Source organism: Schistocerca cancellata, chromosome 4 (assembly GCF_023864275.1).
Source record: "Schistocerca cancellata isolate TAMUIC-IGC-003103 chromosome 4, iqSchCanc2.1, whole genome shotgun sequence".
In the NCBI taxonomy this organism is placed as follows: Eukaryota; Metazoa; Arthropoda; class Insecta; order Orthoptera; family Acrididae; genus Schistocerca; species Schistocerca cancellata.
Window position 1 is genome coordinate 920,453,731 of NC_064629.1, and position 23,555 is coordinate 920,477,285.

Here is a 23,555-nt window from a genome sequence, read left to right on the forward strand (position 1 = left end):
GCTGCAAATATATGACAATCAACTGTAGAGTTAATCATCTTTACACATCATGTCAAATGAATTACTGTCAAAAGTACATACCTGCCTGTCTAGCACATTTCAACCTCTCTTTGACACAAGGTGCAGCGTAATTTATTAATTTTGAGCCTAACTTATTAATTTTGCTATACACACACTAGACAGACAGTTTCGCTTCCAATCTCTCTGAACTGGCCAAAATACCACTGTGAGGTTTTACTAACATTCCAGCACACTTTTTAGTAATGTAATAACAAATATAATGACTGCAGTACTTCATTTCCTATGGTGCTCCTGTCCACTCAGACCCCATTTCAAGTATCTTTTTCAATCTCCTCACATTGATCTTTCCCATTATTTTCAGGTATACACATATGTAAATTAATGCATGTCATTTTCACAGCTTTTAGCACCCTGTAAAACAAATAATACCATTTGCAAGTAACTGACAGGTCATTACTTTCCTGATACAAAAACAGTACCGAAAATACATATACATATGCAATACAATGAGCAAACGATCTGGTCCAATGTTAAAGTTTATAATTACTATAGCCTACTACTAGCATAGAAAAAGTTTGCACTTCAGTTCTTCCAGAAAACAAAGTAACTGGTGCATCACTTCAGTAAGCAGCTGTTATAAATAGTCTCGCAGTTTTTTTTAAATCCCAGGACATGATTTTTATTCAGATAGCAACAGGGCTGGTATAAATATGTTAATCTCTTTTTACTAAAAGGTGATCCTTATAATAGTACAAAAACAACAACTGCAACAATAACAAGAATAATGACAACATTGTTACACAGCCAGATTTCAAATAAAGGTTTTTGTTTCCTTTTATTGCTACATTAAGTGTTCATGATTCTTGTCATTCCAGTCACTTGAAAGACCTAATTGGTAATGGCCTAGACGTAAAATAACTTTTATGATCAGCACTTTTACCATCTGCTTACAAAATCACCAAGCTGACGTAAGTTTCCAAGCCAGCTTGGAAAGGGACCTCAAATTTGTGGAAACCATTTAATTCTTGTAACTATTACAAGTAATTTGTACCTCACTTAATCCACACACACACACACACACACACACACACACACACACACACACACACACACAGCTGCAAAACAAGAAGTCCCTGTCGAGCAATTGTAACTCGAGGCTTTCCAAGTCTTTATTATAACCCTGTTCTTAATTAATTTATTTATTTTTTTCACTTATGTCTCGATAAAGTTGTACGTGATTGCTCTGAGTCACCACTATTCTTGTTCTTCTTATTCTTCTTACACTTTGTACAGAAAAATTCTTCTGGAATATTTGACTTCTTAATCTTCACACAAGATAGATGCATCCATGTAAGGCACTTTGAACACTCTATCATAGGTCTGCCTGCATAAGGTCTCCTACAGAAGCATGTTATCAGCCCATAGGAGCTCTTGTCTGAAACAAAAGCAGTATTTTCTTTATTAACACACAATACTCTGCAACCAACACAGAAGCTAGCAGAAAGCTTTCATGAAAAGTGTGGCAGTATAGTAATAACTGACTTCTGAGCTTGGGCAATCACCATTAGAGCAAAATATTGATAACCAATTAATTTTACAGACAAAGACAACAATTATTAAAACTAGCAAAGCTTCATAACAAATCTTACAGCTCTGCAATTCAAATAAAAAAGAATTTAGTTTTAAGAGAATGAAGGCGTTCTTGGAAAATTTCAATTATTGAGTCTTTTGAGGTTATCAGTCTATCGGACAAACAATGCTGTTACTTGGTTGATACCCCAAAATGGTTTCATCAAAATTTAATTTATTTCAGTGTGCCTACAGTTGCTAATTTTTCAACATCAATGCTACAAACATTAGGTGTTCTGTTTAATCTAAATCAACTCTTCATTTCTGCATTTTGATTTGCCTTGGAGATAGTACTACCGTATTTACTCGAATCTAAGCCGTACTTTTTTTCCAGTTTTTGTAATCCAAAAAACTGCCTGCAGCTTAGAATTGAGTGCAAAATAAGCGGAAGTTCTGAAACATGTTGGTAGGTGCCGCCACAACTAACTTTTGGCATCAAATATATGTAGCACTACACAGGCATACTTTGCAGACACGAAGATAAATACTAGCACCAAAACCTCTGCGTCAAGAAAGAAAGAAAGAAAGAAAGAGAGAGAGAGAGAGAGAGAGAGAGAGAGAGAGAGAGAGAGAGAGAGAAGGGGGGGGGGGGGCTTTTTTCTCCATGCCGAGTTTCGACCACTGCATTTTCATAACTAAGTAAATAGAAATTCCGTATTGTTCATCTTCGAATGTAGCAGTCTTTCAAATATTCATTGAAACAAAAATAAATTTCTTTGCACAAAAATATCATCAATGCACAAGACTTCAGGATTTATGCACGAGTTGATACTCTGGGGCTCATCAAGATTTCACGTAGCAGCACCAATTGCTTTGTGGAATTTTGTGAAGTGCTTGTTGGTGTTAGTGAATCATAATGAAGCGCTTCCATTATAGTGCCAAATTCAAGAGGGGAGTTATTTCTTTTGTGGAACAAAGTTCTAATCGTGCTGCAGGTCTGCGATACGGAATTGATGAGAACAACGTCAGGCGATGGCGACTGCAGAGAGACAAATTAATTGAATGTTGAAGTAGCAGGAAAGCATTTAGTGGGCCTAAGTGTGGCCGATATCATGCACTAGAAGTGATTTTAAATGAATTTGTTAAGGAACAGCGTCAGAAATTCCTGGCTGTGAAAGCCGAAATTTTAAAAATTAAGGCATGTGAAATTGCTAGAGAGCAAAAAATTGAAAATTTTAAGGCTAGTCGCAGCTGGATTGATCTGTTTGTGAAGTGCTGGAGTCTTTCACTTCAGAGGTGAGCTTCAGATGTACAGAAGCTGCTGAAAAATTATTAAGAAAAACTTGCGGAATTTCAGCACTTCATAATTAGGCGGTGCACAGAAATGCAATACCTTCTTGGTCAGATAGGAAATGCTGACCAAACTCCTGTAAATTTTCACATGCTGTCAAATTATACGGATGATGCCAAAGGAAAGAAAGACATAAGTGTTCTTACATCGGGGGGTGAAAAACAGTCATGCTTGCTTGCATAGCAGATGGACATAAATTACCCCCATTCAAGTGAAAGACTTTAGCGAAATCTGAAGTGTTTCCAAAAACTAATCGTATGAATGAACAAAACTGGGTGGTTTTCGGAGGACATGGTGCTGGAATGGATTAGGCGTGTGTGGAATCATCGTCCTGGCACAATGCTAGGTTAACGCAGTCTGTTGGTAGTAGATGCGTATGCAGGCCATACAACACCTGCAGTAAAATGAAAATTAGAGAATTCTGCAACCACTTTAAGTCTGTTTGAATAAACCATTTAAGGACAAGCTTACATGCATGTACACAGACTGGCTTTCGAAAAGCAACAGACAACCGACACCAACAGGACATGTACAAAGCGCAAGTTTGTCAGAAGTGTGGCAATGGATTTATGGTGCATGGAAGTGTGTTCCAAATCAGACACTGCAACAAGCATTTAAAAAATGTTCGATATCCGATGCACTAGATGGTACGGAGGACGATGCTCTGTATGAAGAAATGAACAACAAAGAATCGAGTGATAGTGATTCAGAATCATGACTGATATTTTAAACATTTCATATAAGATTTATTACAAACCTAATAAAATTTTGTTTTAAATTTCGCCATTTAATTTCTAAGTTATTTTCATTCTTATTTTACTAGTGTTGCTACTCTGCATTGCACAGGATAGAGAAGCATGGAGAGCTGCATCAAACCAGTCTACAGACTGAAGGCAACAACAACACACTGCATTTGAAGCCATCACTAAAAATCTGCTACGAAAATCTGACTGGCAAGACTGTTTGGGATTTATGTCAATATGGCCAACTCTACGTTCTGAATTTTTTCCTACCTGTGACAAGAGATGGTTGCTAATACGAACTTTTATGAATCGTGAATCACATGCAGTATTCTATTCACCATAAGAATAATATGAATGTAAACATTATGCCATGTATGCTTTTGTGTTTGCTGCTATCTCATTTAAATCCTGTCTGCCTAATAAACTATGAAACTAGAGAGAGAGAACAGCAAACGCGGAAGAATATACATATCATATCATGTTTATATTCGTATTATTCTTGTGCAGAGTAGTGATACAGTCAGAAATAAAGCACGGCAACTGATTTGATTTTTAAATCTAAGATGACTAATTTCTGTGCAGAATGTAATGTACTAAAGAGGTGTCAGCAAAGATTTTCAAACGGAGAAAATTTTCCAATAAACTTTCGTTCAGAACATCATCTATAATACGCAGTCTATTATTTGGTTCTTGTTGATCATTATCAAAAAAAGCAGCAGTGTAACCAAAAAGTAGTAGTATCTTGCCATTGTTTGGCTAATGAGACAATTCCTCTCCATTTTTATTGTAAGCGGCGGTAGCGCACACAAAAGCAAGCCTCGCCGCGAGTGGCAACAGGTCGTAAACACTCATTATCCGAATGCGACAAACAATGCATGACACAGTACAATAAAGCATTTTCAGCCTAGAGTGATGTAAACAAGTATAACAAAGAGAATGGCACTTATCAGATCAAAGCAAAATAAGCAATCAATTCAAACCAGATGAAGAAGATGAAAAAGGAAGGGTACCCGTACAAACATGGACAAAGCGCCTGACACAGCAATGGCTACCTGGTAAAGCTCAACTGCTAAGCTTACGACTTGAACCAAACTACTGTTCGACCTAAATTGTCTCTCATGTTACAATGGACCAACTTTGTTTCGATTTGGAGGTGTGGTCTAAAACTTTTCTCTCCCCTTGAATTTCGAGTCTCAAATTTCAGGTGCGGCGTAGATACAGGATTTTTCCCCCCCCTTGATTTCGAGTCTCATTTTTCATGTGTGGCTTAGATTCGAGTAAATACAGTATTTACTTCATTTCAGCATTTTGTCAGTCAAGTACAAACATCTATTTCTTTTTTAAGTTGCATGACAAACAGCTTTCAAATCCTAACCAGCTGATACATTATAAGAGTTAATGGAAAAGAATAATCTATATGCTAACAAATATGTACACAACGCAATAAGGTATTCATTAAATACTAAAAAAACTGTTTACAGAATACTCCCAAAAGTGCGTAAGTAAGGCTAAATAACGGAAGACAGTGTCTCTTAAGGTCTTTAAGTTGCTTATTACAGTACACAACAATAATCAAATAGGTTCACACTCATTAGCCACGCTTGTGGTACAGACAACAGTATGCATATAATAACAAAACATTATGACTAGTGTGGTTCTGTATGCAGAGGTCACAGGATGAGTCATCAGTATTCAGGGACATGACAGGAATGATCATTTGAAGCATGTTTTCTCTGATACACAGTATCGTCAGATCCTTCAACAGATCACTTAGAGGTTGCTTCTAGACCCTTTCAATCATTTTATACATCCTCAAAATAATGTGCTATTTGAATAGTACATTGCACATATGAAAATGTATTGTGTCTCCAAATGGATTTGAAAAGCATTTGGAAAAACCTTAAATAACCTAAACACACTGAGCCCATTTCACTAGATATGAGTGGCATTGATGGTGTGTTGTAGGGTTAGGAAGAATTTTCTGAAAGTAAGCATTTGGAGTGTTAACCTTACACGGAAGTGAAACAGGAATGATAAACAGTACAGACTGGAAGAGAATAGAACCTTTAGAAATAAGGTGCTACAAAAGAATGCCAAAAATTAGATGGGTAGATCAGATAACCAGTGAAGAGGTACTGATCACTGGCGAGAGTTATGGCCCAAGATGACTGAAAACATGAATAGGTTGATAGGACAGATTGATTGTTAATTCAGTGTGTGTGTGTGTGTGTGTGTGTGTGTGTGTGTGTGTGTGTGTGTGTGTGTGTGTGTGTGTGTGTGTGTGTGTGCGCGCTCGCACTCACATGTGGGGAGCAGTGTTGGGAAGGGGGGAGGGGGCGGGGGGAGGTCAAGACTAAAAATGGGCTGCTGAAACATATCACTTAAAGGTCACTTCACAAGCACCTTACAGTTGGCGGTATGACTGATAAATGAGGAATGTGAGGCAATGCATCTTCTGCACTAATTACAGCACAGCAACAGAAGGCAGTTCTGGCTACCACATTGCCAGCTTCTATGTAAACACTGTACATTTCTATGTCACTGCCTGCCTCTGTACAGTTGATAGTTGGGCTTTGGAATTATAAAGAACACATGACTTTTATGACAAAGAAAAAGAATTTGTTTCTGTTCATGGGCATCCATCAATTTCTGCTGAAAAAGTTTTAGAGCATACCTCAAAAAATCTAGGATTTAGTCAAAGAACTGTTATAAGGAAAAGGGTGCTACTTCAAAACCTGCAGGATACTGAAGTAAACCGCATGGAAAAAAGCCCCTGTGAAAAAAAGAGTGTATTTTTAAGTATTTCTGGAAAGAAAACAACAAAGCATTATCTAGCTGCAGATCTTTATCTGTTCCAAACTGATGCAGGTCCTCAGCACATTTACAGATATTAAAGCTGCAAAGTATATCCCACATTAGCTAAGTTGCTAAGTTCTTTAGAAGAATGTGTAAACTTTTCTAGGGATGGAAAATATGACTTAAAATTGTGTCAAAGAGCATGGGCTTCTGGTTTAAAAAGATAGACCGACGAAAACTGTTGCTCAAAGAAGCTCTCATGCTGTTGTAGATCATAGTATTTTCTTACATAAAATTGTAGTAAAGGATATACATTCAGTTACACGGTCAGATACAACCTGGATCAATACTGAGCAGCTGATGAATGCTGGATCGATGATACTGCAAATAGTAGCACTCGTGAAACAATGGTAAGAGGAGCCAGCTTAACTGTCCCTATACAGGTTCTTCAAATGGTTTTGTGCATGATGGACTTAATTTTTCGATCAAGAAAAACCTGTGACAACCATTAGCATATGGACCACCCACAATTTCTGCAGTGATTTAAAAATTTGTTGCTACAGTTTAGTGTCCTGACAATGTTTGTAATAGTAAAACAAAACAAGCCTGTGATGTCTACATATGTTGTAGATGAAGTTGCAAAGGAACAGGATCATACGGTAATTAGGCTACCGCCTCATCACTGCTATTTTAACCCAACTGAATTAGTTGGAATGTTTTCAAGGTTTATATTTGAAATAATAATAAATAAGACTGTAACAGAAGTGGAAAAGCTGTCAAGTGAAGGTCTTGCTATTGCAGATACCACCTAATGGAGGAAAAAGTAGACCACATTGGTACACTTATTACAGAAGCAGTATTATAAATGAAGCACTATTATAAATGACAATGAACAGATGATGATGATTATTATTATTATTATGATGGCGATGGTTTTGGTGCCAATTCCGGTGACAGTAATGGAGACCTGGATGGAATTGTGCTAATGACATCACAAATCATTGAGTGCAAATGTATCCAGAAGCAATTCTCTCTATCTCTCTGCAACGGAATAGGCTATGCACCTCATTCTTTATTTCATTCTACTATTGCGGATAGCATGTTCTTTGTTATGCTTAGGTTTACATTATTGTACGCCTTTTATACAAAGCTATTACAGTAACAATTCGGATCAACTTCTTGGTTGTTGGTTATTTCATGGTTTCATATTACACTATCAAACATTTTACTCTGTAGCTGTTTCCCCCATTGTCAGAAACATGTTCTTTTTTATACTTACATATACTTTATTATTCCGTGACTTATATGCACGGTGATTGTAGCCTACATTTATAAAACATACTTCGGAGCTACCAGCTGTGGGCGTGTGTGGTAGCAGCTTTCGTGACCTCACAATCACAGTGTAGCCACCTACACGCAAGCTCTCATGTGACATGTTTCAGCAGCCCGGGTATAGGGCCGAGTGCTGCAGCAAACCAATCTTAGGACTGGTTACTGTAATAACAGCAGACATACAATGTAGAACAAACTCGTGACTAGTTAAACTATCACATAAATGTAACTAAAAATAAAGTTTTAAAAAAGTCTCAGGCTAAGTTTCACATGGGATCACGCCAATATGAACTGACTCGTATCATCTAGCAATTTCATCAAAAATGCTCATGACATGAACTAGACTTTATCTTTCTTGAAATATGGCAAATTCTTCACAAAAAAAAGGCATTCACAAGTACGTGTTAGAAAATAACATGATTTATAATTTTCACAAGTTTTTCTAGACATCTGAGTAAGCAGTTGTCACGTTCCACTAGTCAGTGCAAACACTGCACCACCTATATACGTAAGAAACGTGCAGTTTTCAACTACCGTGAAACCTTGTTCCTTTGGCACATTATGATTCACTTAATAAATAAAACTATCTTCACAAATTTACCACTATCACTAAAAATGAAATTCGATAAAATTAAATCAACAATTATACTGATACAGGAAATAAATGAAAGCTTGATGTAACTACAAAGCCCACTAAGCATCAAAAGGCACAATACAATATTATAGATATGCACTGACAATCACATGTGAAAGGAATTGGGCTCTTTAAGGATATTTTTAACAACGCCTTGTTTTACAACAGCTGTAACACCCCCTCCCATTCCCCACTCTTGTTTTAAAACATCTGAACAAGTGAAAATATTGATACAGAAAAAAAATTACAGTTGCATCCATTAATAAGACCATGATATATGGAGTGCCAGATGTGTAAGGAGGCTGGTTGCATTCTTTTCAAAGAAACTATTCTGGCATTTGCCTTCAGCAATTTAGGGAAACCATGTTGAGATACAAAATTCAAAAACAAATTTAACCAATATTTCCAAATGTACATATTAAAACAATACATAAATAAAAAGGCACTCTACATTGTATACATGGGGAATATGATCCATGCACATGAAAATATCTAAAACACCCAACCCATAATCACAAATTAATAGCTATTGTGTACAAACGTGAAGCAGCAGAGTGCAAATATGTTGTCACTATATCAGCACTATTTATAACAATGCAGTCATAGACCTCAAATTATTTATCACAAGCATAGAAATTTGTGTCAAATGATTTAAGACTGAACGTAAAAGAAAATGTGACCACACTCGACCCTCCTTCCCTGTGACTAGTTTCATTAAAGATAAATTAACTCAGTGACAGTGAATGAACAGTCTGTTTACGACATATGTTCCTACACTCCACCAAAAGTCAAGATCAGCAGAGCTCCTGCACACCCTCAGAGAAAAACACAAACACTGAAATGTTTTTAGCACTGGACTGAATGAATGCTGAATTATGGGACTCAAATGGGTTCAACTTAGAAGACTGCTACCACCATTAACCAAAATATTTGCCAAGTACAGAAATCTGAATCAGTATTCTCCTTCAGAGTAGACCTAACAGTAGCTTGTGGTGGAACGGAAGAACATCGCTCTGTAAACTGCTCATCTACTGCCACTGAGTACACTGATTATGATGAACCTTGTCACAGTGTAAGGATATGGTTCAAGTAGAAAACACCTGTGCATTAATTTGCCACAACAAATAGTTTCTTTGTAATACAAACAATTATTTTTATTATTTGCTGAAGAAACAATTATCAGCTCTTTTCATTTTAAAGAACAAAAGCAGCATATTACTCAAAGCTGTAAATTTCTATTTGTAATTAAAATAAGTATCTCACTAAAAAATTCATTCCACTGATTCCTGCAGCAATTCCCTTCTGCAAATCATACCAAAGTACTGTCTCATGCAAGCCCCAAGCTACCACCACCTCTGCTGTCGTGATATCTGTAAAATGGAGTGTTAAATACGAAGCAACCAAGTCTACTTAATTTCATGTACTGTCACACTGATAATATTAAATGAAAATTCTGGCGAGAAAGATTAAAGAGTATAATAGTTTAGATACACAGTAATTTAACTTCCACAGTAAGTTTGGCATAAAAGTAGATCCAACAGGATTTCAAACAAGTGTGCAGTGGAAATATGAGGCCCTAGAAGCAATTTACTTTTGTTTTTGGATCACAGTGTATGGTGCACCGTTCAACCACTGTCATCGCTATAATCTAACTGTTCTCAATGACTTAGTATACTGTAACAATTTAGTAAAGTACAGTGGAGTAAGTGTTGTGGTCCAAAGAGTCAAATGGTATGGTTGTGGGAGTGTCCAAAGAAGCCCTTGAATGGGACTAAGACCACTGTGGCCAGAAGTGGGTGTAAAACAACCCTTTTAGTCGGGCTTTTTATGGAGGAACCTAAAGGAGGAGCAAAGAGGGAGGTAGGGCACTGAACCAATAGTGAATGCTGCATGAGAAGAGTGTGGATGGGCATAGGAGAGCATGGGAACCCTAGAAGGAAAAGCATATAAACTCAGATATGGGGTGAGGGTGATCATAGAAGTCCAGAAAGGGTAAAGGCCAGTAAAAAGTGGGACTCAGATATGCAAATACATGACAGTAGCATGGAGATTAAGCAAGGGCACCTATGTAGGTTACTTATCATCATACAGCCCACAGAGGATAAAGAGTGAATGTTAATCTTAAGTTTCAATGGATTTTTCACTGGAAACTATTTTTTTTTTAAATTGAGATCTTTTTTAAAACAGCAAGAAAAGTGCAGAAAATAAGCATCTTGGTTATTAATAAACCATTTTTCATAGAAAGTAAAATAAATGAAACTTCAAAGAAGAGGAAAATGAAATCTCAAAATACACAATGCCATGTAACACAAATTTTAACATTTTCTGTGCCTGAGAGAGAACACTTACAGCAACACAGAAATATTATAAAAAGCACTGAACACACTAATGCATAACTCTCCTTTGCATTTAACTGAACTATAAAATGTGCCTAGAGCACAGGAATCAATGAAACAAACACCATGTGAAGAGAAACCAATGAACTCCTAAAAGAGAGAGACAGAGAGAGAGTTGCTGGTAAGAAGTTATGCTACTCCTTACCCGACAAATGAATTCCTTTCCGCATCCGGTCTTGGGCTGAGGCAGAGCTGGCTGAAATTGGACAGCCAAGCAAAAAATAAATCCCACATTTTTTTATTATCAAGAATATGAAACAGCAATAATGAATTCCTCAGTGTATGTTTAACTATTATGAAGCATTAGCTTACATAATTTGCTTCTTAGATAAAAATTTCAGGATTTGGACTGCCAACAGGTCAAATGGCGAAACAAAGACCAGCACTTACTAACCCTACAGTGGGAGACTGGAAGACATAAAGCATGTCACACTTTCAGTAATGTGCCACCACAACAAACTCTGGGAGTGTTGACACAGTTTGAGATTTAATTTGTCCCATGTGCTCCCACTCCATTGCTGGTAGGTGATGGTCTCAGTCTAACTGCAGTATCACTAAAACAACTGGTTTAATTCCTTACACCACATTGCTGCAAATGCCATTACGAGGTATCACTGGAACTTTCTGTAATCACACTGAAAGTTATCACGAAACAATTATAAAAAAACATGTTGGATGTCCGAGAAATCTGTACTGTACTACAGGTACAGAGTCCCTGAACCTTAAACAAGATAACAATTAATGCCCCTATGGTTGTAGAACACTGGTTAAGTATTACTTTCTTTTAAAGGTCTTCAGTGACAAGCCACAGTTTTATATCATTATATTAATGGGCCAATGTAGGGCACGTGTGTTTTAAGACAAACTGATACACAGCTGAGGGCAGAACATTTCAGATGAGGGAATGTTTGAGAAATTAATATTATATATATTTTTGCATATTCAAGATTTTCATACTCCACTGTTTGTACGAGGGTTGGAGCTTTAATAGTGGCAACTATTTATTTACAGTTTGTAAAGAATAGATACATGTTCCAAAGTTTTACTGACCTTCAAAGTAGTCACCAGCATTGTGTAAAACCCGTTGCCGGCGATGTGGAAGTCATACGATACTCTAGCAGTGCCAGTTGTGTTGACAGAACAAGCGGTGCTGTCTATGGCCCAATGAATTTGTAGCAGTTATGGAGTGAATGCCGTGAAGTGTTTCCTTCAGTTTAGAAATCGAGTTGAACTTACAAGGGCTTAAGTCAGTTGAGTGCAGTAAGTGCTACAGTACTTAGCAGACCCGTCAGTCAAACAAATCAGTAACAGCTTGCACTGTACGTGCTTGAGCATTGTCCTGCAAAATGATGGTCAGGTCCTGCAGAAAGTGTCATCACTTCTGTCTCTATGCTGTTCAGTTTTGGAACACTACCTACAATCAGCTTAGAGAGAGAAGTGATGGTACTTTCTGCAGGACCTGACCATCATTTGGCAACAGCACGTCCAGTGCAAGCTGTTACTGATTTGTTTGACTGTTGTGGCTGCTAAGTGCTATACCACCGATTGCACTCCCGTGACGTAAGCCCTCGTGAGTTCAACTCGATTTCTAAACTGAAGGAAACACTTCACGGCATTCGCTTCAGAACTGCTACAAATTTGTCGGGAAATAGACCGCATCGCTCGAACTGTCAATGCAACTAGCACTGCTAAGAGTATCCTACAACTTCCACATCGACGGCAACAAGTTTCACACAATGCTGGTGACTACTTTGAAGGCCAGTAAAACTTTGAAACACGTATATTTTGTACAAGCTGCAAATAAATAGTTGCCACTATTAAAGTTCCAACCCTTATATATATTAGCCAAGACTATGTCTAGCGTCCAGTATTCTCCAGCAAATGGTTAATCACTGCACAGTTCCTTCTACAAGCTACAGTTATGAACAGTGACTTCCGATGCCAAAGATTACAATCATTTGCTTTTGGAGCTTCTCCAGATATGACACTACTGGTTTCTGTCCCTTCAACAAGCAGGAAAGGTAAACACTACACTTTTTTTTCACACCCAGAAATAATAAACATCCAGGAAAAGGGACAGTCATTAGAAATCACTGGATCGTTGAATGAATCTCCATCGTACAAAACTGTTGCACTTCTGAACAAGAATCCTGAGAAGACAATTCAATAACAAATTGATAATTGCTGGAAAGAGGGCATGAACACTATTCGTTTTAGTATATGAAATCAATGACTGCAGTTCAGACTTAATCAAATGGTGAAAAATGGTAGATAAGAAATGTAGCGAAGGTCCAAATGACAAAGGCTATGGAACTAACTACTACTGTATGTCAGAAAATTAGACACCCCAGGCTAATACAATGTATGCTGGGAATAATACCTCACGTACAGGGTTTTCCATTCATCTGATGACTGCCTGCCTGGGATATCGCACGCACTCCACGGAAGCCATGCCTGCCAGTCGAATAGGATCCGCGGAACTGCACAATGCCGCCCCCCTCTTTCTTGTGGGTTTTAGCCTGAAGGCCGTACAGATATATGCGACTTATCGGCCAATGTCATTCGAGCAGTAAAACAGGCAGCACGAGTGTAACAGTGGAGTTTGCGAATGCAACAATGGCAACAGTGAATTATTCAATTCCAAAATGAGTGTTTGTTTATTACTCATATGTGCACATAGAGTCCATTTGTACTATTCGGAGATTGTTTGCGCAGAACTTTCCTGGTGTTTGAGTTCCGAGTCATGACGCAGTTTGCAAATAAGTGAATAAATTTTGTGAAACGGGAAGTGTTCAAGACAATAAGCGTAAAAGATGATGAGCAGTGTTCGCAGAAGCCTGTCTCAATGACACTGGATACTGCCCGGAAAATTTCCATAAAAAGTCTTACACGTCTTTCGCAGCAAACACAAATATCTTGCACCTTTGTACAAAGAGTTGCTAAGCTGCTCGGGCTAAGACCCTATAACGTATCAGTACTACAAGAACTTCCACATGGTGATCCTGCGCACAGGGTTAAGTTCTGCGAATGGGTTTTAAAACAAGTGTATGACAGTCAAATGGATCCTTATCTCTTTCTGTTTTCAGATGAGGCTTGGTTCCATTTAAATGGGTATGTTAATTCCCAAAACTGTAGATATTAGAGAGCAGACAGACCTGTTGTGCTTCATGAGGAACCCCTTCATGTCCAGGAACCCCTTCATGTCCAGGAACCCCTTCATGTCCAGGAACCCCTTCATGTCCAGGAACCCCTTCATGTCCAGGAACCCCTTCATGTCCAGGAACCCCTTCATGTCCAGGAACCCCTTCATGTCCAGGAACCCCTTCATGTCCAGGAACCCCTTCATGTCCAGGAACCCCTTCATGTCCAGGAACCCCTTCATGTCCAGGAACTAGGGGGTGTGGTGCGCAGTTAGTGGTGACACAATAATAGGCCCAATTTTTTTTAATGACAGAGTTGTAGGTGAAAGATACGTGCAAAAAAATTTGTGGCTTTTTTTTAATGAACTGAGTGAAAGAACGAAGCTTCGCATTTTTTCAACAAGATTAAACAAGGGCTCATACACCTAATGTTTCTTTGCACACAATTCATGACGTGTTTGCAGAAAGAGTGATTAGTAACAATATCTGGCCCACCAGAAGTCCTGGTTTAACTCCAAAAAATTTTTATTTGTGGGGTGCGCTGTAGGACAAAGTCTACACAACAAATCCTCTCACGATATAATATCTCAAGGATAATATCTGTGAGTCAATTAATTTAATATCTCAGAGAGAATTACATCATGTGATTAATAATTTCTTGAGTACATGTCAGAAATGCATGGAAAATAATGGCAGTTATAGCATCTCCTTGCATGACATGGGTGAGTACAAAATTAATTTGCTTATATTTTAAATGTAGTCACGTTGTACTGTAACAATAGATGGGTGACACGGCATCTGGTCGCCTGCCAATGGAGCGCTCACTGCGCAGCATCTACTGCAACGCACATGTAGTCATCAGATAAATGGAATACGCTGCATATGACCCACAGCTTGTTTTGGGGCATTCCTGCATGCAGCATTTCAAGTAGTGAGCATTATCAATATGACTGACATGCTGCCCATTCAGCTTTCCAAATTATCATATAACATTTAAGGGGGATCCCAGTGGTGTCTGCATTTACAGGCCTGGAATTTAAGCCTGGAGCATGATCTACTGCTTACCAACAGCCCCTATTATAGGTTTTCATGACCGCTCTTTTTCACTTCATAATGTTTTATGTAGCTTAGAAAAATGTAAAAGGGAATGTATTTATAGTGTTTTTCATTTCCTACAATGTGTCAACACTCTCTTATTACTGTTGTACAGCTCCAACCACTTTAAATTGTCCCTCCAACTTCCAGATATAAACTCACATTACAAAGCTGTACAAAATTCCTAACACAATGAACAGGAAACAGAAGAGAGAACAAAATTGTGTGAAAGTCTTTATTTTTACAACAAAGTGCACAGAAACCCAGTAACAGGAATATAAACTGAAAGGAAAAATTGAACCCAATTAATGGCCTGAACATAAAGGTATTAAATTATTTCTCATTTCTCTGTGCCTTTCTGGTGTCTGGTACACCACACAATATGTTTTACTTATATATTGCCCTAGATAACACATTTCAAATTCAATTATTCCTATTTTGCACCAAAACTCTCTTAGGGACACTTCCAGGCCAGTTTGCTATTGATCAACTACACAATTCATCAAAGAGTCAGAATTACTTTCATGAAATTACGCCACAATGAACTCTCTTGTTTTCGGTTCACAAGTTTTTAGGAAATCTGGCAATCTTTGTGAAAGTAGTTTTTTATTTCTGATGCAGTTCAAAGACAACACTTTTGAAACCATGCGGCCAGGCAGTCAGATGTAGATTCAGAACAACAGTCTAAACATTACAGGCATACTGCATGGGCTGAAACTAGTTACAAAAATTAATACTTCACAGATGTAAGTGTCCAGTATTTTCAAAATTTTGCTAGCCACAACCACATATAGAAAGACGACGACTTTAGACAATGACTGTGTGACGCGTGTTGGTTTATGACCTTTAACATAACATTAATGGTACTTGCTTCTGTTCTAATTTAAAAATGTGCAGGAGTGCAACTAATTCAAAGTTTTTGATCAATATATATACATTCACAGGTAAGCTGAAAGCATGAACTCTAGCCACCTGCAATGAATGAAAAATGCTGGTCACAAATGGCAATGAATTTACTGGGGTATTTCAATTAATGTAAGGCCAAATACACAAGGGAGCATTGTAACAGCTCACTGGGCACACTGCAATGCAAAAATGGCTGTTTTTGGGAAATAACACAGTATCTGACAGAGAATGTCATCTTCTGGTTTTGGGAGTGAATTTTTTACAACTTTTTCTCACAGAAATTACGCTATCTGCATTACTTTTTCATCAGCAGTTAATGTGTGACACAATAGGATTTAATTACAACTCCAATCCAGAACCTTAGCACTTTTCACTTTTCATTGAGATAGCCACTTCCCATCCTACGAGGCCTCATGTAGCTAAGGGTCTGCATTTACAGCAACTGATTCAGAACCCCCCCCCCCCCCCCCCGATGGGTGGGACACACACACACACACACACACACACACACACACACACACACACACAAAGAGAGAGAGAGAGAGAGAGAGAGAGAGAGATATTTTTTAAAACAACCCTGACATCCTGAAACTAACAAGTTATTTCCAGAATTATCAGTGACAGAATTTTTCACTTCTCCAAAAATTAAACACCTCATGCCAAACAACTGACAATTTCAGAACAGATTTAGCCAGTCAATGTTTATCCATTTCTTTTTTTCTTTCTGTTTTTTGGGGGGGTGGGATACAGTCATTCTGATGTTACAGTTCATAAGAAGGCATGACAACTGTCAACAGGCTATAGCAGCAAAGCATTCTATAAGGCATTAAATCTAGTAACTGTAACTTGATGCCCATACGTCAGGTCTAAAAAGTACACTACTGTAGAAAGAGTGTGAACAACTAATTATTTAGCACTGATATCTATGGTTGGAAACCTAAAAATCATCTTAGAAATTAAAAAATCAAAACATGGCATAGTGGGACCAAGAGGTGCAAATGAGAAGAAATAGCTTACCCTCCTCATCACCTGAGTCACTGGTGGACGAAGAAGATTTACTTGATCTTGAAGGAAACCTTTCACGTCCATGGCTATCCTCAGAGCTGGCTCCAGATTCATCACTTGGTGATCGAGATGTATTTGATCTCGTGTCAGTAACTGAATAGTCATTAATCTTATCTGAACTATACGCTGAAACACCATGTCTAGAACTACTGGCCCGAGTTGCAGAGACTTTCTGCCTTCCACTACGTTGATCAATTCCAGATCCAAGTGGTGATGAAGTGAAGTTTTTTATTATCTGTTGGTCTGATTCTTCCTGCAATGATTTTAAAACACATTTCCAATACTCATCAATAGTAACAATAAAGTTTTTTCTACAGCTACATACAACAGCTATAACACCAATCACCCAATTCATTCATCTATACTGAAATAAAAAAAAAAAAAATGGTGATACAATTACATAAAATAGTTTTTTAAGTAAAGAACTACATGAAACAGTAATATAATATCCATGAGTCAAGATAATCCCCAGTGATTTGGATACCTAAAATTTTTATTCTGTGCTGAGGGATCTTGTCAATTTCTTTTAATAAGGCTGGACATTGCAGATAAGATCATTAATTCGATTATGTCTATATTTATTAATAGGGTCATTCCATTTACTGTGTGGAACTGTATATACTGTGTTTTGTCAAAGTTTAATGAGAGCCCATTTGCAGAGAACCACTTAATGATTTTCTGAAAAACATCTTTACAATTTCACCAGTTAATTCTTGTCTGTCGGGTGTGATAGTTATACTTGTATCATTGCAAAAAGTACCAGCTTTGCATCTTCGTGAATACAGAATGGCAAGTCATTAACATATATTAAGAACAGCAGAGGACCCAAGACCGAACTTTGCAGCACCCCATTCTTGATTGCTCCCCAGTTTGAGAAATCACCAGTTTTTTTGCATGTTATGTGAACTGCTTATTTCAACTTTCTGCACTCTTCCAGTTGGGTATGATTTAAACCATTTGAGCATTGTCCCATTCATAACACAGTACTTGAGCTTATCTAGAAGTATTCCATGATTTACACAGTCAAAAGCCTTTCATAGATCATAAAAAATCCCAACGGTTTTTTTTTTTTGGTTGGGTTTAAGGGCGCTCAACTGCTGAGGTCATTAGCGCCCAGTCACTGTTGTTTGAGCACATGGAATCTGGTAAAACTCAAGGGGATGGAGGGGACACCAGAAGGACCCGACAAAGATGCAGACAAAATAAGTAAAAAGATTAAATGTCCTTGGACAAGCCAGTTAAAGTTATAAAACGCAGAATACGAGCAGCTGCTCGAGCGTCATCAGCTAAAACATCCGGTAAAGTAGATGGCAGGGACAGGACAACACGAAATTGACTAAAACGGGGACACGACAATAAAACATGGCGCACTGTTAATGCCTGACCACAAGGGCACTGCGGGGCTGGGTCACCGGAGAGCAGGTAGCGGTGGCTAAACCGGCAATGCCCAATCCGCAACCTGGTCAGAAGGACCTCCTCGCGCCGAGATGGTCGGGAGGATGTTGTCCAAGCAGTTGGTAGCGGTTTTACTGCCCGGAGCTTGTTTCCTTGGAGGGATGACCAAGCATCCCACCACAACGACACAAGCCTCTTACAGACATCCCCACGAACGTCGGATGACGGGACACAATGGGAGGCTGGCCGAGGCAGGAGGACTGCAGCCTTGGCTGCAGCATCCGCAGCCTCATTCCCAGGCACTCCCACATGTCCGGGAACCCACAGAAAGCTGACAGAACCACCGTTATCAGCCAAAGAATGAAGGGACTGCTGTATCCGTTGTATCAAGGGATGGACCGGATAGGGAGCTCCAAGGCTCTGAAGAGCACTGAGTGAGTCAGAGCAGAGTACATATGATGAATGGTGGTGGCGGCGGGCATACTGAACGGCCTGATGGAGAGCAAAAAGCTCGGCCGTAAAGCTGGAACATTGGTCGAGGAGCCTGTATTTAAATGTGGCGGCCCCGACGACAAAGGCACAGCCGACACCATCGTCAGTTTTGGAGCCATCGGTGTAAATAAAGGTGTGACCGGCAAGTCGAGCACGAAGTTCGGCAAACCGTGAGCAATACATTGCAGCCGGAGTACCATCCTTCGGGAGTGAGCTGAGGTCGAGATAAATATGAACCGGAGCCTGGAGCCAAGGTGGTGTCGGGCTCTCACCCTCTCTGAAGGTGGTAGGGAGGGCAAAATCCAATTGTCGAAGCAGGCGACGGAAGCGGACTCCGGGGGGCAGCAGGGCAGACACATACAACCCGTACTGACGGTCGAGAGAATCGGCGAAGAAGGACTTGTAAGAGGGGTGGTCGGGCATAGATGACAGCCGGCAGGCATACCGACACAGCAGTACGTCGCGCCGGTAGGTCAACGGTAACTCGGCAGCTTCAGCATAAAGACTCTCGACAGGACTAGTGTAGAAGGCTCCGGTCGCAAGACGTAACCCCCGATGGTGGATGGAGTTGAGCCGGCGTAAGAGGGACGGCCGAGTGGACGAGTAGACGAAGCTCCCATAATCCAGCTTCGATCGGACTATGGACTAGAGATGGGGGATCCGCTCTTGAACTAATTCATAGAGTTCAATCTTTCAAAGGAGTGAACAATCAGTGATTCAGAAAAAAAGAACGGTAGCTCCAAACGTTTCCCACGGCAGAGAGAGAGAGAGAGAGAGAGAGAGAGAGAGAGAGAGAGAGAGAGACACGGAGCATATCAGCAGCGCCTCTGCTGGTCACAGCACAGTGCACGCCACACAACACAGCCAGCGCCGGCCTCTGCCCTGCTTCTACCTTGGCTGCCTGCATTGTGCAGTGCCCCATTGGATTTTGTGTTTCACATATGCTGTGCCGTCTCTGTGCGTCGTCTGCCGCCTGCAGTGCCTGGCGCAGCGTAACTTCGCATCGCTCTCTGTCGGCGATCGTTTCAGTCGCACGTCCTGCCCTCTGGGCAGTTGATGCGAGCAACAGGACAGAGAGCCACCTAGCGGATAACATAGGAACTACTTGCAAAAACCCGCTCGCAAGGGAACGAACTATTTGTCTCGGAGCGGGTGAGTCCACCGCTACCCCCACCCGCGGAACTCGCCTGCTCAACGCTCGCCCCACCGTCTCGACTCTAGCCAGAGCGTTGAGCAAAGCTACTCAGGTGTCACGGCTGGTCTCTGCGGTCTCAGCTCACGCAGTAATAGAGCTCGCGGCTCGACCTACTCGACTCAGCGCCTCTGCATCGGAGTCCGTCTCTACTGGATATTGTTCTTCGTAGTAATACCGCTATGTATATTACATTATTATGTTATGTATACATCAATTGTTTTTATTTTATTTTTATTTGTTTAAACTGATTAGATTAGGTACCTGATGACTCCTCTTACTATAGGATTTTTATTATGGACACTCGAATTTACGCTTTAATTACGAGCGAACCGATAAACGTATCGCAAAATGTGATACACCAATATTTTCCTTGTTTTATTCTGCGTAAGGCTATATGCAGCACTTTCGTTTTACAGTCAAATTTATATTTTTTTTTATTCTGGTACGGATTTTGCGATTTTAGGCGTCTTCGGAAGGAAACGTTCACTTTAAAAATATATGGCTTGCGATGTATTTGTATGAGGTTAATGAAATTTTAATACATTATAGCCAAATATATTGTTAATGTAAATCTCAAGTTACAACATTTTCCGATCACCCAAAAAACCACGATAGTGCAAAATAAATCAATAATCAAAAACTTTGTCATATCGTGGAAATTTCAATAAACAATACAAAATTCTTACTCATTATCCGTGTTACTTCAAAATAGGATCAAATAAGATCAAAATACAGGTATAGTACTGGAATAAACCAAGTTTAAAGGGCAATGTGCCTTCCATCTATTTTCTATTGTAAATGAGTGGTGAGTCATGAAAAAGAGCTAATTCATTTCAGGGAGTGAACAGTTATGATCCAATCTCTGAAAAGAACAGTTTTGCCCATCTCTACTATGGACCGATACAAGCGAAGCAGGACAGTGCGATCCGCTCCCCAAGATGAACCGCTAAGAACTCTGAGGACATTAAGGGAACGTGTACAACGGGCCGCCAAATAAGAGACGTGTGGAGACCAACACAGTTTCCTGTCCAACGTGAGCCCTAGAAACTTAGTTGTGTCCACGAATGGGAGAACAACGGGACCGAGATGTAAGGATGGCGGAAGGAACGCTTTATATCGCCAAAAGTTGATAGAAACCGTCTTTTCTTCAGAGAACCGGAAGCCATTTGCCACGCTCCATGAGTAGAGGCTGTCTAGACAACGCTGAAGGCAGCGCTCCAGGAGGCATGTTCTCTGGGCACTGCAGTAGATCGCGAAGTCATCGACAAAGAGAGAGCCTGAGACATTAGGTGGAATGCAATCCATAATGGGATTGATCGCGATGGCAAAAAGGGCTACGCTCAAGACGGAGCCCTGAGGCACTCCGTTCTCCTGGAGGAAGACGTCGGACAATACGGAGCCCACACGTACCCTAAACTTTCGATCCGTTAAAAAGGAATCAATAAAAAGGGGCAGGCGACCGCGCAGGCCCCACCTGTGCATAGTGCGGAGGATACCTCCTCTCCAACAGGTGTCATAAGCCTTCTCCAAGTCGGTCCCAACGGGTGACTTCCGGTTACTCAGAGCATTTAATATTTCATTAGTGAAAGTATATATAGTATTTTCCGTTGAAAAAACCCTTCTGGAAACCAAACTGACATTTTGTTAAAACTTTATTTTTACGAAGGTGTGAAGCTACTCTACAGTACATTACTTTTTCAAGAATTTTTGATAAGGCAGTGAGAAGAGAGATTGAGCGGTAGTTGTTGACATCAGACGTATCCCTTTTTTATGCAGTGGTATAACAATGGCATACTTCAGTCTATCTGGGAAAATACCCCACTTCAGAGAGCTATTACATATGTGGCTAAGAATCCCTCTTATCTCTTGGGAACAAGCTTTTATTATCCTGCTGGAAATGCCATCAATTCCATGTGAGCTTTCATTCTTGAGAGAGTTTATTATCTTCCTAATTTCAGATGGAGAGGTGGGTGGAACTTCAATTGTATCAAATGGTGTGGGTAAGGCCTCTTCCATTAACTGCCTTGCTTCTTCTAATGAACATTTAGATCCTATTTTCTCTATAACATTTAAAAAAATGATTATTCAAAATGTTTTCGACTTCCGAGTTTCCATTTGCTTTGATGGTGATGCCGTCACCCTGTACTCTTGGTTGTCCTGTCTCCCTTGTAATAATATTCCAAATTGTTTTGATTTTGTTATCAGAGGTATTAATCTCAGACATGATGCACATGCTTCTGGACTTTTTAATAACCTTTCTTAATGTAGCATAGTAGTTTTTATAATATTTGGCTGTTTCTGGGTCATTACTCTTTCTTGTTGTTTGATACAGTTTCCTTTTGTGGTTACAAGATATTTTTATTCCTTTAGTAAGCCAAGGTTTTTTGCAAAGTTTCTTATAATTAGATTTAACTACTTTCTTGGGGAAACAGTTTTCAAATTCTTTTACAAGTGTATCATGAAATAAGTTATATTTTAAATTAGCATCGGGTTCCTTGTACACCTCATCCCAGTCTAATTACTGAAGATTTTCTCTGAAATTTCTAATTGTTGAGTCATTAATTGAATGCACAACTTTGGAGGGTAGTTTTGAATTACTGAATGGAGCTATGTCATATACTGTAACTAGCTGAGCATCATGATCAGAAAGCCCATTCTCAACAGGACAAGAATTTATGTTTTTAAACCTATCTTGGTCTATAAAAGTGTTATCTATCAATGTGCTGCTGTCCTTTACCACCAGAGTAGGAAAATTAATGACAGATGTCAAATTGAAAGAACCAAGCAAGACTTCCAGGTCATTCTGCCTATTACACTCTTTCAGTGAGTCAACATTGAAGTCCCCACAAATAATAATTTGCTTTCCCCCGTCTGACAGATAGCACAACAAGGCTTCCAAGTTTCTCTATCAATATAATGTCCTGTACTTAAGAACACATTGTACATTCACTTATTTAAAAAACAAACAGAATAAAGCTGAAAATGTAGCACATTAACTGGAGTCAGTGAACAGGGTAAAATGCTCCAGAATTTAGCATTATACATTGAAACTTGAATGAAAGAAAAACAGCTTACTGAGCTTCTCAAACAACTTTTAGCAGCTTTGGAGCTTCGTGCAGCTCCTAGTTTGGGAAACAAATACACCACCATATAATTTACTTCCACTCACTCAGTGTCTTATAATTTTATGGAAGTAACTCATCACTTAGGAAAGAAGCACCTGCAGCACAAAGGTAGCCCCCTAAGAAAAGTGTTGTTCATAGCTACAGCACCAGATGAAAAATTTTATTAAAGCCGTCAGCGATTCAGAAAGACATTCGATATGCAGTCTTAAATAGGTTTCATTCTCTCTGATAATCTACAAGGTTACCAAGGAAGCAATAGAATTTTTAAATGTATTCTGAGATCTTTTCTTCTGGAACACT

The 23,555-nt window shown here is 39.3% G+C and overlaps 1 protein-coding gene across 2 annotated transcripts in view; it reads right to left on the reverse strand.

Annotated features, from left to right (window-relative positions):
* Positions 1–307: 307 nt before the first annotated feature.
* LOC126185096 (PHD finger protein 23A-like) overlaps positions 308–23,555 on the reverse strand; it is a 51,447-nt gene continuing 28,199 nt past the window's right edge. Inside the window, exons 4-6 of one of the 2 annotated variants that reach the window (XM_049927900.1) lie at positions 17,001–17,301; positions 10,988–11,038; positions 308–1,456 (exon numbers count right to left, since the gene is read on the reverse strand). In XM_049927900.1, the coding sequence (XP_049783857.1) occupies positions 1,230–1,456; positions 10,988–11,038; positions 17,001–17,301 (579 nt within the window). In that variant the 3' untranslated portion in view covers positions 308–1,229. The remainder of the gene's footprint in view (positions 1,457–10,987; positions 11,039–17,000; positions 17,302–23,555) is intronic. The other variant, XM_049927901.1, reaches the window with a different exon arrangement.